This window comes from Mytilus galloprovincialis, chromosome 9 (genome assembly GCF_965363235.1).
Source record: "Mytilus galloprovincialis chromosome 9, xbMytGall1.hap1.1, whole genome shotgun sequence".
NCBI lineage: Eukaryota > Metazoa > Mollusca > Bivalvia > Mytilida > Mytilidae > Mytilus > Mytilus galloprovincialis.
In genome coordinates, this window is record NC_134846.1 from 64007072 (window position 1) to 64023154 (window position 16083).

The 16083-nt window shown below is 31.7% G+C and overlaps 2 protein-coding genes across 5 annotated transcripts in view; one reads left to right on the forward strand and one right to left on the reverse strand.

Annotated features, from left to right (window-relative positions):
• Positions 1–1913, reverse strand: part of LOC143045604 (TOM1-like protein 2) — a 34937-nt gene extending 33024 nt beyond the window's left edge. For all 3 annotated transcript variants that reach the window (XM_076218214.1, XM_076218213.1, XM_076218212.1), the window contains exon 1: positions 1809–1913. In XM_076218214.1, the coding sequence (XP_076074329.1) occupies positions 1809–1866 (58 nt within the window). In that variant the 5' untranslated portion in view covers positions 1867–1913. The remainder of the gene's footprint in view (positions 1–1808) is intronic.
• A 161-nt stretch (positions 1914–2074) lies between these two features.
• On the forward strand, positions 2075–12319 carry LOC143045602 (dynein regulatory complex subunit 3-like). Of its 2 annotated transcripts, none has more exons than XM_076218210.1 (11): positions 2075–2167; positions 3622–3821; positions 4370–4486; positions 4919–5085; positions 7564–7710; positions 8333–8452; positions 8677–8789; positions 9137–9311; positions 9679–9810; positions 10922–11116; positions 11972–12319. In XM_076218210.1, the coding sequence occupies exons 2-11, from the start codon at positions 3644–3646 to the stop codon at positions 12221–12223; spliced, it is 1596 nt and encodes a 531-aa protein (XP_076074325.1). In that variant the 5' UTR covers positions 2075–2167; positions 3622–3643; the 3' UTR covers positions 12224–12319. The 2 variants fall into 2 exon arrangements, with proteins under 2 accessions (XP_076074325.1, XP_076074326.1); XM_076218211.1 differs by having other exon boundaries at positions 2096–2127.
• Positions 12320–16083: the final 3764 nt, after the last annotated feature.

A 16083-nucleotide genomic window follows, 5' to 3' on the forward strand; every position in this document is an offset into this window, starting at 1 on the left:
ATGTATACAATGTGCCTTCCAGCCCCCCCCCCCCCCCCCCCACCTTACATTTTTTTCTGCCCTGATTGAATAATTGTTCTACGTTGGTAATTTTGTAAAAGGTTAAATTAATTATTGGTGTTTGACACATCTTAAAGCATTATCAGCTTGGCAGTCAATTTTTAATGGTGAAGAAAGCTGGAGAGTGGAGTCAGGACAAACTTCAGCGTACCTGCCACATGCAGGGTTTTTACTTACATACTCAGTGTTGAAAGGCTAGTGATTGCTGTAGATAAACTACTAAAACTATCCAGGCCCTGGTTTATCAAGGGAAACACCAGAATTCAAGAAACTGCCAATTTATTTTGCATTATCTATGTCAAGTATGTCATTATGTGGATGAAGTTAAAAATTGAAATTGTAGAGACAAGTACTGGTGTTAAATTTATATTATGCATTTAATTTCTTTATATTCATGTACAAGATAAAGTTACAACTACTTGGCACTAAATTATATTCATGAAAATTGTTGAGTCTGTTGCAAGATAACGACAATTTACTTAAGTTCTTTTCTATTGTTGACATTTGCAACTTCATTGAAGTCACCTTGAGTGCTGATAAAGTTCTAATCAAATTTATTAGCGTATCTTGACACAGTTTAAACCTCTTCAAAACATAACCAATGCAACATTATTATGTTCAAACAAAATTAACTTTTTGCTCAATGGTAATATTGATGGAACAAGCATTTGTGTGATTACATGTACATAAATACATCTGCAATCATTAATCACATTAAAGATATGTGTACATCTTTATTGGATAGCACAGACCACAGGCACTAGACAGTCTATTGACAATTGGATTATTGAATGTCTAGTGTATGTGCACAGACACACTTTAATTCCAATAAGAGAAAATTTCTGACGTCACAATGCAAATGATTTTTCTTGACATCAAAAGTTAAAGTGTTTTGATATATTGGATCATACTATGCTGATTTTCAAATAGTGTAGGTTCATGGTCTAGTGGTTAAGACCAATGGCTACAGTGCTAACATCCAGGGTTTGATTCTGACTAGGGCGCTTGAAATTTCAGTACATCTCAAGGAGGATTTTCACCCTCCCACATATTTCTCTGTTAACCAGACCAGAGTTTAACTAGAATGGATACTTTGAGGCCCTACTTTGACCTGAAGATCAATCTTCTGATATCTCTCCTGTTTGTCTGGTTTCTTCTTTTTTCCAAGTAAGGTATTTCGGCTTCCTTCACCATAACAGACTTCCCTGTGTTCTAGCACTCCCTTGTGTTTGATGGGGATTGATTGTCCTTGTGAAAAATTGTTGTAGTTATACGTTATTAACACATCTCCATTAAGCCTGATAAGGAGTGTACATGGATGCCAGTGTACCCTCACAGCTTTTGTTCTTCGGATAACAGAGGGATTTACCTTTACATACATACATAGTGATACATATATAGTCATAGAGAAAGCCAAACAGTTAGAGTACCCCTCCCCAGCTTTACAAACATGGAAGGAAGTTAGGTTTGGAAATGAAGTCAGGAATGAAAGTGCATTAATGACAGTATTTCCAAACATGTTCACTTATTTGAGAAAAAATGTTTAGAGCAAAATGGTGGTCAAGGACTTAGGTATTAACTAATGTCTCAAATATATTTATGGTCTCTTTTTTATTCAGACTTTTTCATTTTATTTTCTACCTATCTCTCTATAATTAGATTGACATTGTGTTTCGTTGTTATGTAAGGGAGTGTATATAATGTCTCATCTTTAATATGAGCTGTTTCTTCTCACTATTAGCTCTTACCAATCATCTGGCCTACAGGTGTAGCCAGAGGATTCCCATGTCCAAAGAGGGCAGCCATTTTTTTTGTAAATATTGCGTGACGTCATTTGTTTGATCTATTTATAGAATAGTCTTGTGACTGGCATTAAGTTTGTATCAATATTTAAAATAATAATTTATTTTTTCATATTACAAAATGTTTGTTTTTCCCTCATATTCAAAAATCATATGAAAATACATATTTTAATGGAACGGAAGTACTTTCTTAACCGGAAATAACAGTCGACATAGAAACAGGACGCCATTTCCCACAAAATTTGAAGCTTTCAAATCGACAAATGTGAGAAATTATTGAAGTTACAGTTGTTTCTACTCAAAAGGTTAATGTCATCTTCAATAAAACACAATTAATGATTTGGTTTTAATAATTAACAACTGCCACACGCATTTACTAACATTTAATTTTAAAACAAATAAACAAGCACTCAACACAACCAAATCAATTTATATTTACAATTTCTATCTCGTACAACCACAATTTGCACTTAACTGTAGTTTTCTGTTTTAAAATCTATAGAGAGAAGAAATCTTTTTATCATCTATCCATCTATTTTTGTCGGAGATAACTATGATGTCCAAGGGCTGTTTTTGTTTGGTCAAACAAGCTCGTTCCGATATCTAAATGTGGCTATTTGATGTACAAAACGTATGCGCTGCTTCATTGCTTCTAGAGCTAGTGTTTTATATAAAGCAATTTATCATAGCATGACACCATGCCTTTTTTTCAGTCGCCATACCCTTTTTCTCTGAAAAATTTGATGCCATGTATGCCCTTTAACATTATATGGATCAAGATAGGGTGACAGTATACACCTTATCACTTATCCTGGCTGACCCGGCTGCTTCAACTTTTGACACATACAACAATAACTTTTCCATTGTGGTGTCAGAAATTTTGTTTTATGACGTCAATATTTTACGGGAATCTGTGCGATATCCAGTAATGGCAGACAAATAGCGATAAGGTGTATTGTGTTAATGTCAATGGATGCAAATTTTGGCCAAAACAGTATGCATGAGTTAATTCAGATTAATAATCAATGTACATGTACATGTAGTTTGTCATAAATCGTAATATTTGAATCAGTTGGTGTTTTTTTTATACAATATTACCATTTTGATAACAAAACAAGAACTTAGACCAATGTAATTTGTTTTAAATTTTCATAGCTTTAAGACTTAATAACACAAATAATATGAGGCAGGCATTACCTGTAAATGGGGACAAAGTCTGTATGAATTATTTTTTTGTAACTTAAATATTTGTTAAAAAAAAGAAACGGAAATACTGTAACGTTTTTGATTTTGGTTCTGTTGTTACTGATTTTAGTTGTGACATTATTTAAGTTATGACGTCATATGCAATGTAAACAAAGAAACGCTATCATCAGGTAACGTTTTTTCATATCAAGGAATTATTAAAAATGAAATTGGTATTGCGTTCCTTCCTATTTTATACTAGACTGATAAATATATATTTTACCCAAAGTTTCATACAAATGAGACCAGAAAAAAAAATACATTGTAGATTTATGCGCAGATATGGGAATTCAAAACATGACATAAAAAAAAAAAAAAAACGATTTTGAGTTCATTAGTATAATGAAAATTTCTGGAAAATTTTCCCGATTGTTTTTTTTTTTTTCATTTTTTTTATTGATTTTTCTACTGTTATTGGGGACTTCATCCCTATATAATTAATTGAAAATAAGGCAATCATCCTCTTTAAGTTTCTTTCCATTTATATTAAAATATGTGGTCTTTATAATTTCAGATCCATCAATAAAGCAGCAAAAATGAGTGCTGTAAATTCTATGTCTCGTATGTACGATAACTTAGAACCAACAGTTATCGATGAAGATTTACTCAGATCTGCTGTTGAAGAACAAGGTCCCAAAGAAGAAGCTGGTAAAATAGCCAAAGCTGAAGGGATAGACTTTGGTGATGTTACATCCTTGAGATTAGACTTCAAAAGTAAGTAAACAAATTATTAAGCTGTGTTTGATCAAGATGATACATGTAAATAGTCCTATCTGAATTATAAGAGAATATATGAAAATGTGGGATATTAGATTTTCATATACATGTATATTTTTATTTGTAAAAAAATATACATAGAATAAATTCCAATGTTCCTTTGCTACATTGTATCTTGTGGGTGTACATTTTAATATTGTTATCTCTTGTTGGTTGTTTTGGTATTTTATGGTAGGAATTTCAGAGTATTTTTTCCATTTAGAAAAAAATATTTTTTAAAGTTGTACATTTCTGACAAAAACAGAACTTTTCTGATCAAAATTCATTTGTTGAAGTGAATTCTTTCACTTTTCTCAATAATTGTATAATTATTTAGAATAGTAATTATCTTTGAGAGATTTACCCTTTTATTTTGTTGCATATACATTGTACAGGCGTTTAATATATGCATTTTGTATATGTCTAATCTGTTGTTTTGCTTTTGTTCTTTCATATTATGTGACAAGAAATAGTTATCTAATGATGTCCTTTTTTTATGTTTCCAGATGTTTTAACAATTGATAACTTATGGGAATTTACAGCATTAACAAAATTACAGTTGGACAACAATATCATAGAAAAAATAGAAGGACTAGATTCACTTGTAAATCTTATTTGGTTGGGTAAGTGTATAAATTTGTAAATTAAATGAGGATGTTGTCAATACAGAATTATCATGATTAGAAAAATACAAAGTAACATATGTGGGTACAGAGAACTGAGACCGGAACCAGAAGCATTGATAAACCAGAAATTATAATGGCCTGTTGCAGATTGCACAATTGAATTGTCATGTGTCTGTACCATATGAAAAAATACAGCATTTGAGAGATCAGCTCATTAACACAAACTCTTTAAAGAACAAAGTAAGTAATTTACCTAAAAATTATTTGATCAAAAGAGACATTTAAGTCAATCATTATCATGCATCATTCTTCCCAATCTAAAAACAAAATATGACTTAATTTCAATAGAAATAAAACCATTGTTCATATATATTTATAATCTTGTTATATATTAGGGGAGATAACTATTAACATTAAATGTTTTTTCAGATTTGTCCTTTAACAACATAGAAGTAATAGAAGGATTGGGTCATCTGACTAAATTAGAAGACCTTACTTTATACAGTAACAGAATATCAAAGATTGAAAATATGGATAATTTAGTAAATTTACAGGTGTTCTCTATTGGAAACAATATCCTGAAAGATTTAGAAAATGTAAGTATCAGCATTGTATTTGGTTTAAGAAATTTTGTAGCTTTTTTCCTTTAAATAATCTTTCAATTTTGAGTAAATAGTTATATGACTTTGATTGTAAGTTAAAATGAAATTAACCTTTATTCCTCGGTACATGGATGAAAAGTGTCTATAGCTACAGTGTCTTAGTTTGACAGCCAAATAACCTTTTTAGCTCACCTTTCCAAAAGAAAATGTGAGCTTTTGCCATCACTTGGCGTCCGTCGTCGTCCGTCCGTCGTCGTCCGTCCATCGTCGTCATCGTAAACTATTTCAAAGATCTTTTCAGAAGTTTTCCTCTGAAACTACTGAACCAATTCAAACCAAACTTCATCTGATTGATTCCTAGGGTATCTAGAATAAAGTTTGTGTTTTAATTCCCATTTCATCAAAAAACATGGCAGCCATGTCTAAAAATAGAACATAGGGGTAAAATGCAGTTTTTAGCTTATAACTCAAAAACCAAAGCATTTAGAGCAAATCTGACGGGGTAAAATTGTTTATCAGGTCAAGATCTATCTGCCCTGAAATTTTCAGATGAATTGGACAACCCGTTGTTAGGTTATTGGTTATTATCATGAATATTATTATAGATAGAGATAAACTGTAAACAGCAAAAATGTTCAGCAAAGTAAGACTTACAAATAAGTCAACATGACCGAAATGGTCAGTTGACCCCTTTAGGAGTTATGGCCCTTTATAGTCAATTTTTAACCATTTTCCGTAAATCTTAGTGATCTTTTACAAAAATCTTCTCCTTTGAAACTACTGGGCCAAATTGAACCAAACTTGGCAACAATCATCATTGGGGTATCTAGTTTAAAAATTGTGTCTGGTGACCCGGCCAACCAACCAAGATGGCCACCATGGCTAAAATCAGTTTTTGGCTTATAACTCAAAAACCGAAGCATTTACAGCAAATCTGACACGAGGTTAAATGGTTTATCAGGTCAAGATCTATCTGCCCTGAAATTTTCAGATGAATCAGACAACCGATTGTTAGGTTGCTGCCTCTGAATTGGTTATTTTAAGGAAATTTTGCTGTTTTTGGTTATTATCATGAATATTATTATAGATAGAGATAAACTGTAAACAGCAAAAATGTTCAGCAAAGTAAGATTTACAAATAAGTCAACATGACCGAAATGGTCAGGTGACCCCTTTAGGAGTTATGGCCCTTTATAGTCAATTTTTAACCATTTTCCGTAAATCTTAGTTATCTTTTACAAAAATCTGCTTCTCTGAAACTACTGGGCCAAATTTAACCAAACATGGCCAAAATCATTATTAGGGTATCTAGTTAAAAAATTGTGTCCGGTGACCTGGCTTACCAACCAAGAAGGCCGCCATGGCTAAAAATAGAACATAGGGGTAAAATGCAGTTTTTAGCTTATAACTCACAAACCAAAGCATTTAGAGCAAATCTGACATGGATTAAATTGTTTATCAGGTCAAGATCTATCTGCCCTGAAATTTTCAGATGAATCGGACAACCCGTTGTTGGGTTGCCGCCCCTGAATTGGTAATTTAAGGAAATTTTGCTGTTTTTGGTTATTATCTTGAATATTATTATAGATGTAGATAAACTTTAAACAGCAATAATGTAATGCTTGGGGTATACAATGTTTTTTTATACTTTCATCATAAATTATATTATGAACACGAGACAAACGAGACATTTCAGTGTGTCTACTCTTGTTTTTGCTTTTGAAGAAGATGACAGAATCGAAGAACCATTTATATAAATTGAAAACCCAAAATAATCATTCATGGAAGATTTAAGCAAAAAATTTAAGGTGAGCGATTCAGTCTCTTGAGAGCCTCTTGTTTCAAATAACTATTAAAGAAATGGAAAGCCATATGTAGTTATGTCCCTTCATTACTTTTCACTAATATTAACACATGCGCTCAATTGTTATGTTCAAACAAAAGTATGTGGAAAAATTGGTAGCAATGTAACTCAGCATTTTGCTTTGCCACTCTGTTTTGGTGATTTTTTTCTGTATATTGTAAGTTTACTACAAGTTTGATAGTTATTAGTCAATACTGCTGTGTTGATAATGACATAAATTTTGACTTACAATACTATAATTTATTTAGGTGGTTTTTTTTTTGTTTTTTTTGTGGAGCAGGGACCTGACCATATGATATCATACAATGTATTATTCTAGCACTGTCAAAAGTCGTAGCTCTGACTCTTACTTTTACTTTGAAACTAATCTAAATCGTAACCGTAAACCAAATAATTGCCTTTTTTCCAAACTGAAAGGAAATGCAAAACCCAGAATCTGTAAGTATTGGATAATCTTTAAAACTTAAAACATTATAGTAGGGGCAATCAGTTAATATTTTGAAAGCTTGGCTTCTCTTTATACATTAACATGTGACTTTCTGACAATGAAATTTCCATGGTTTTCAATGATCTAATGTTTGCTTGAACAAATTTTATTTTATTTTCAGGTTATATATTTAAGGAAATTTAAGAAACTTAAAACATTAACACTGAAAGGGAATCCATTTTGTGAAGAGGACACTTATAAACAATATGTGATAGCATTTCTTTCAGACATAGGATTTCTGGATTATAAATTGGTTCATCAACAAGCGGTAAGTTTAATCCTTTGATAAAAAAGAATCAACCTATTAGACTGAAGTAAAAAGGGAATTTTTCAACTCGTTTTTTTTTTCATGTGCTTTTTATAATTGTATTTTTTATCATTAGAAATGAAACATTAAACAAAATTTATCTCAGAGTATGCTGAATGTATGAAGACTTGGTTAATCTTATAGGCAGGGTTGCACACAATTACAAAACTGGCTAAAAGTATGGTAAAGTGTGGTAGTGGATTGGGGAAAAGTGGTATCTACTCTGTATAATTGACTACTCCTACAGATCTCAATAAAGATCCTTACAAAATTATACAAAGATGACACATGTTTAGAAGTTGTTAATCTTATTTAATGGATTTTCTCAATTTTAATGTTCTTTATAGACCTTTTTCCATAATTTTACATTCATTCTGTTCAAGACTGCGATTTGAGTCTTTGAACCCGTTTAACAATTAAACTTGAACAAAGATGAAATGTACCAAGTAATTAATTGTTCATTTTCTTTTAATGATTTTGATTATTGAATTAACTTTCTGTTTTTTTGTAATCAAGATTTACTATTGTAAAAGAAAGTGTATTCAATGCATGATATTAACTATTAACTTTTTTGTATGTTCAGAGAGAGGCTGCCATTGAGAAATATATGATTCCAAGAGAAGAAATGTTACACAACGAGAAACAGGCTAATGCTATAGTAGAAGAAGATAACAAGAGAAAGATAGAGGTTGAATTACATAAGGTAACATACAAAAAATATTTCTCCTTTATTCAGATAATATTTTGTCTTCTTTTTTCTTTCTTTTTATACCCCACCTAGGAACAATATGTTTTCAGTCTTTGTCCATCTGTCAAGGTAGTTTTAATGAAGTTCAATCAACTTATTCAGCTAAAGAAGGATCACAATCACTAACTTTGATAATATAATCAGAGGTATGGGTAAAGCATAATATTTGTTTATTTCAGATTGCTTATGTAGAGAACATGGATAGTGACAGCTTGTTTGAGAGTTTGTACACAGAAGACGCAGAAGGGAAGAAATTGGCAGAATTTCCTGCTATTTCTGAACTCATTGAAAGATATCCTTTTTTAATCAAAACTTAATTTTCAAGAGAGGAAATATTTTATAGTTGAGCATTTGGTTTCAATCTTTTTTGCTGTTATCACAATTATTTGAATACAAAACTGAAGTATAGTAATCAGAACAAATTAGTTTGAAATTAATCATGCATAACAATTTAAACAACATATAGTGTATTAAAATTTATCAAAAATTTGTTTAAATTAAATCAGAATTGAAGAAATTTAAATAATTTATCTTTTTAAAGTATTCAAAGCTATGTATAAATCTGGATTTATTTCCCATAAATAGGACTTTCCTTGAAAAAGGAGATTTTTTACATTCTTTTTCCTTAACTGTGTTCACCTTCAGAGAAAAGTTTGTGGCTGTTTGTTACCAGATTTTTGAATATGGTATAAAAGAACATGACAAACGTCAAGCAGAAGTAAACCAGTTCTGGGAATGTATTGAAGAAGCAAAGAATGAAAACAAACTTCTAGGAATGAAGGCAATTGATGAATTCATGGTCATGAAGAAGAAAGTAAGCACCTTTGATATAAAATAAACTCATTTACCTTTGTATTTTAAATATGGCATGGGATCATCCAAAAGGGGGAAACATAGTCTTCAACACTTAGTCAGAATCTATCTTTGAAGCTCAAGTTTGCCATAAGTGATTAATAAGTAACAGTTCTATGAGATAGATTTGCATGTCTATAACATGTATGAAAATATTTGAAATTGATGGAATATTCTTGAAGTGTATAATAATTTTTCAAAAGGTCTGATCTCAAATTCCACTACTGTAGATTATTTCGAAGCAAAGTGATAGCTTGAAAATATATATGATGATGAGTCACAATAATAGTCTAGAGTAAAATTGGTATTTAATTTATATATACTTACAGGTATTACAAGAACTTACCCAGATAAGTGACCAAAGACTTTTAGAACAACAAGTATCAGACTATAACAAAGTAATAGCAGAACTATGGGACAAACTTATGGGATATGAGCTACAACTTGTAGATCAGTTAGAGGTAAGATGATATTAAAACTAAGTGAGACTATTAGAACCTTGATTTTTTTAACTCTCCTACCACAGGGACAGCTTGTAAGCACAACTACCGTACTCAGATATAAAAAAGATGATGTGGTATGATTGCCAATGAGACAACTCTCTACAAGAGACCAAATGACACAGAAACTATAGGTCACCATACAGCCTTCAACCATGAGCAAAGCGCACACAGCATAGGCAGCTATAAAAGGCTTTGAAATGACAAATTCAAACAATTCAAACGAGAAAACTAACGGCCTAATTTATGTACAAAAAATGTACGAATACAAATATGTAACACATCAATAAATGACAACCACTAAGTTACAGGCTCCTGACTTGGGACAGACCGTGGTTAAACATGTTAGCGAGATCCCAACCCTCATCCTAACCTGGGACAGTGAATCCATTTTACATAAAGCTATCATACTTGATATGAATGTTTGCTGTCATGAGTTATTGACCACATTATACCATCATTTTAATTCCCCGTCTTTTATTCTAGTAGGTATTGTAGCACAGTGACATCATGTTTAGTCCTATTGAATAACAGCAATAAAGACAAAAGCTAGAAATACACATTATAAAGTGATTTATATTCCTAGTTTAGAGCTCTATACTGTACATGCAATTGTATTCCTAATTTATAAAGCAGCTCATTAGACAATTGGCAATTTCTCAAAAATCTTACCATGCTGCTTAGGGTCAAGGATACAGTGCTTCTTTTCAAAAATAAAACCTTGGAGTATGATTCTGCTAGAAATGACACCCTTGTACATAATTTAAGGTGGTAACTAATACTACAGGGAGATAACTTTGTAAAATCAGCTAAGAGTTTTAATCACATTGTATTGTTAAGGAAATATTAAGCTTTCCAATGATCAAAATTAGTGTTTGTCAAACTGCTAAATAACCAATGAAATGATTCAAAATTTTTCAAATTTTTATATTTTTGTCAAAGGATCAAAGTAAATATTTTGTTAAAAATTTATGAAAATTAAACGAGCCAAATTAAGATGTTGGGTACCACCTTAAATGCAAACATTTTCAAAATAATGTACTTTTACTTATTTAATGACAATCTTTTACAGGAAGTTGTTAAGGATTTTGAGAGAAACCTACAGGACATGGTATCTATGTTTATTGAGAGTATAATGGCTTTCATGTCAACAGCCAGAGATCTGGAGAACTCACATCATGAAAAACTCAGTGAAATAGCCTTACCTATTGTAGACAAACTGGCTAAGAATGAAATGGATGATGAAATCTCAGAGGATGTCCGAATGGTAATGTTTGTTTTATTTTTCATTTTCGGATGACTTTATAATGTACAGAATTCATATCAAACAAATCAATCACATTCAACCAGTTTATGACAACTGCCTTTCAAATAAAATTAGTCAAAAACTTCACACATTTTGGTCTGTCTGTGACCAGTTATTTTATCCAAAAAAAATCTTTAGAACTGGTAATGAATATTGTTGAAAAGTTCTTTGCTCTTTGTTTAAATGATAAACTAATTAATAGCTCTTGATTTTTAGTAATGGAAGTTAAAAAAAAAAGAATAGAAGTTGGAATTCAAGTCTTGTTTCATTTGAAATGTTTGAATAAAATGAGATATTAGGTACATTTCAATGAAACAGCAACCCAACAACACCTATTTCTAAAACACCAAGTGATTTTTTTTTAGATATAAGAAGCTATGGTGATCTTGACCTATTCATTAAACTATTCCAACCATTACAATGTCAAGTTTGTCACTTCAGTTTTAAATTTTTTCACATAATTATATTCATTTTCTTCAAACAATATTTTGTTGTAGATTTGTATCTTTATAACAGAAAAGATGCAAGTGATAATCTGTTTTCTTGCAATTTTACCGTCAAATTTAACTACCATTCAAACAAGATCTATATTGCTCAGGTGAAACAGATAATTTGACATTTCGATCACCTTGTTTCACTGGAGCATCCAATATCAGATATAAACTTAAATGAGGTTGACAATTTTAAAATTAGAATTGACTGCTTACAAAAAAACTAGTTAAAGGGTGACAAATGTAAATATACCTGCCTATCAAATTTATATGAAAATAGATTATTATTTATACCAAACTTTACACGTTTATTTTTTCATTTCAGTTGTTTGTTGACAAAGACACAATCATCAATGCTATTTCTACGTCACATGACTATCATTTACTAAAAATAGACAATAAAGAGGAAGATATGATGACCAGACTGAATAATTGGATGAAAGGACTTTTAGAAAAAATACATGACGAAGAAGAAATTCAGAGAAACAGATTACGTGTGGTGGAAATTAATCATCTGATTGACCACTTAAGGGATGAAATAGACAATCTGGAAGTGGGAAATGCTGGAGGATACTAAACTGAAATTTTAAAACTGCATTGCTATGAAATTATTTCTCTGAAGAGGTCTACACATCCTCTTTTTTATCTCTTTTCATTGAAAGTTAGTTCATCATTTATCATATTTCAAATTATTGTTTTTGCTGAAAAGCAAAAAAAATGTTTTCTTAGTAACATTCTGCCTGCGGAAACTTAAACTGATGTTTTTTATACAGGTTTACTGGAAAACTGGAATATTTTGTTCACAGAATATAAACAGAGAACAAAATTAAGAGCTAACTGTGATAAAATAATTATTTGTAAATTGTATATTTTTAATTTCTGTAAATAAATTACAATACAATATTTATTTAAGGCTATTCTTTTTGCTGATTTTTATTGTCGAGCCTGCAACTTTTGTTGCAGAAAGCTCGACAAAGGGATAGTGGTCTGGCGTCGGCGGCGGCGTTAGCTAACTTTTTAAAAGCTTTATATTTTAGAGGGTGGAAGACCTGGATGCTTCATACTTTGTATATAGATGCCTCATGTTACGAAGTTTCCGTCAGTCACATGTCAAATGTCCTTGACCTCATTTTCATGGTTCAGTGACCACTTGAAAAAAAAGTTCAGATTTTTTGTAATGTTGAAATCTCTCTTATTTTAAGTAATAGGATAATTATTTTTGGTATGTGCGTACCATGCAAGGTCCTCATGCCCATCAGACAGTTTTCACTTGACCTCGACCTCATTTCATGGATCAGTGAACAAGGTTAAGTTTTGGTGGTCAAGTCCATATCTCAGATACTATAAGCAATAGGTCTAGTATATTCGGTGTATGGAAGGACTGTAAGGTGTACATGTCCAACTGGCAGGTGTCATCTGACCTTGACCTCATTTTCATGGTTCAGTGGTTATAGTTAAGTTTTTGTGTTTTGGTCTGTTTTTCTCATACTTTATGCAATAGATCTACTATATTTGTTGTATGGAATGATTGTAAGATGTACATGTCTAGCGGGCAGATGTCATCTGACCTTGACCTCATTTTCATGGTTGAGTGGTCAAAGTTAAGTTTTTGAGTTTTGGTCTTTTTATCTAATACTATATGCCATAGGTCAACTATATTTGGTGTATGGAAATGTTTTATGATCTATATGTCAGTCCCGCAGGTTTTATTTGACCTCGACCTCATTTTCACGGTTCATTGCTCAGTGTTAAGTTTTTGTGTTTTGGTCTATTTTTCTTAAACTATAAGTAATAGGTCAACTATATTTGTTGTATGGAAGCATTGTTAGCTGTACATGTCTGCCTGGCATGGTTCATCTGACCGTGACCTCATTTTCATGGTTCATTGGTCTTTGTTTAGTTATCTTGGTTAATGCCAAGTTTATGTGACAGTTTTTAATAAAGCTTTATACTTAGGACTATCAACATAATATCAATAATTAGTAAAGAAGGCGAGACATTTCAGCGTGTGCACTCTTGTTAATATTTCAGAAAAAAATTGTCTGTGTCACTTGTGCCTGTCCCTAGTCAGGATCCTGTAATTGGTTGTATTTTGTTGATGTGTATCATATCTGTTTTTTTTGCTCATTTTTTTAAAACATTTTCAGGTGTGCAGTTTTCTTGTTTGAATTGTATTTCCTGTCATTTCAGAGCCTTTTATAGCCAAATATGAAGTAAGGGTTTGCTCATTGTTGAAGGTTGTACAGAGACCTACAGTTGTTAACTTCTATATCATTTGGTCTCTAGTTGTTTCCTTGGCAATTATACCACATCTTTTTTATAGGCTTGGGACAGGCACATACAGAATGTGGTGGGGTTATTTGCAAAATGTAAATGCCCTTGACCTCAGTTCAATCTGTCTTTAAGAATGTAACTCAGACATTTTTCATGATAAGTTGAAAATGTTTTGTTTATGAATCAATTACATTTTATGAAAACAAGCCAAAGAGGTTTCTTGGACCCCAAAACAACACTTTAAGTCAAAATTTTCCTTAATTTGTATGTTAGAGGCAGTGCTATATATATAGCTAGTGCTTTTGAAATATCTTGGATAGAAAAAAAGATAGATGTATTAATTCATTACATTAAATCCATACATTCATTACACAAAACCAAAAGCAAAAAAACAGCTGTTATTTCTGGTTCTCATCCCAAAGACACATTGAAGACTTTAACATGGAGCAAAAGCAGAAATGTAATGTCAACAAATTATAAAAGAGGGGCAAAAGATACCAGAGGAATAGTATAAACTATATCTTGCATGCTTTGACGTGCTATGCATACCCCAGTCAGGACAGATTGCAAAAAAACACTCACACATTACTCTTCAATGTCAATATCTTGACAAAATATGAAGTCATTTTGGTCATCAGTAATTGAGGAAACTGTAACAAAATAGATTTTCATTCATTATATTGAAAAACTCAGTGTCTGCAAAGAAGATGGAGTCTGAGAGATACAAAATGCATCTATATGTTACAAATCACTATTGACAAAATATGAAATGATTTTGTTCAGTAGCTTTTGAAATATTTGTTGGAAGAATGCAAAATAATTCCTACTCCTACATTGAAGGTATAATTTAAAAGCGTACCCTCAAGCACAGAGAAACCTATGGCCTCTGCAAACCCATGTTTATTTTGGAAAGGTGTCATTTGTTGACATCCACAGCCATAGCTATCTTAAATTCTGTTTAAAGTATTATAAAATGATTGAACAACTAATTTTGTTTTGTATGCACATGTATGTAATTTATGAAGTAACCAGATCAGTATACAAAACAGGTCTGCCTTACATAGCTCGTTGCACTTGAATGATGCTATTTACTTTGTGAAATATTTTATTCGCTTGGTTTAACAGCTTATTCAATAGAGGAAACAACAAAGCAAATTGTGTAATTGTTATTGTTAGTTGGATACCAATTTTCATTGATTTCATTGGTTATGGTGAACCATGAATTCAAATGTTAAACTAAATTTTAACCCTGCCACATTATATATGTATGTGCCTGTTCCAAGTCAGTAGCCTGTAATTCAGTGGTTGTCATTTGTTTACGTGTTACATATTTGTTTTTGTTCATTTTTTTTACATAAATGAGGCGTTATTTTTCTCGTTTGAATTGTTTTACATTGTCTTATCGGGGCCTATTATAGCTGACTATGCGGTATGGGCTTTGCTCGTTGTTGAAGGCCGTACGGTGACCTATAATTGTTTTAAAATGTCTGTGTCATTTTGGTCTTTTGTGGATAGTTGTCTCATTGGCAATTATACCACATCTCTTTTTATAAATACAAGTTCTTTATAGGCTTGAAAGCAGACTTAGAACAAAATCAAGTATCCATCAAAACACAATTTTTCCTCAATCCATGAAAATTTGGTCTCCATAAAAAATATAAATTAATCCTCAGTATGACACACATGAATCAACTACTTAAATACAGGCGTCTGACTTAGGACAGTCACATAAAAAATGTGGCCGGGCGAAACTAGATTGCTGACACCAAACTGTCCCCTAACCTAGGACTGGTTTAACAGTACACATAAAAACAAATAACGAGAGTGCACAAGCTGAAATGTCTCGCATTCTGTACTAACCATTGATATTATGATGATAGTCCTAAGTATAAAGCTTTACTACAACTATCACAAACAAAACATGATCCAAGAAAATGAGATCAAGGTCATATAAACCAAACGAAAAATACATGTTCTCTTCTACAATCATGCAATACACTAAATATATCTGACCTATTGCTTACAGTTCCTAAGAAACAGAGTTAACCAAGAAAATATTGACCAATGAACCATGAAAATATGATCACAGGTAGTTGAACCATGCCAGGCAGACATGCACACCTTACAATCCTTCCATACAGCAAATATAGTTGACCTATTGCT

What these genes read in the sequence shown, in the direction of transcription:
- LOC143045602 (XM_076218210.1), top strand. Translation starts at nt 3,644, where the DNA reads ATGAGTGCTGTAAATTCTATGTCTCGTATGTACGATAACTTAGAACCA. An exon ending in AACTTGTAGATCAGTTAGAG is followed by an intron (nt 9,811 to 10,921) that starts GTAAGATGATAT and finishes AATCTTTTACAG; the next exon opens with GAAGTTGTTAAGGATTTTGA. An exon ending in TCTCAGAGGATGTCCGAATG is followed by an intron (nt 11,117 to 11,971) that starts GTAATGTTTGTT and finishes TTTTCATTTCAG; the next exon opens with TTGTTTGTTGACAAAGACAC.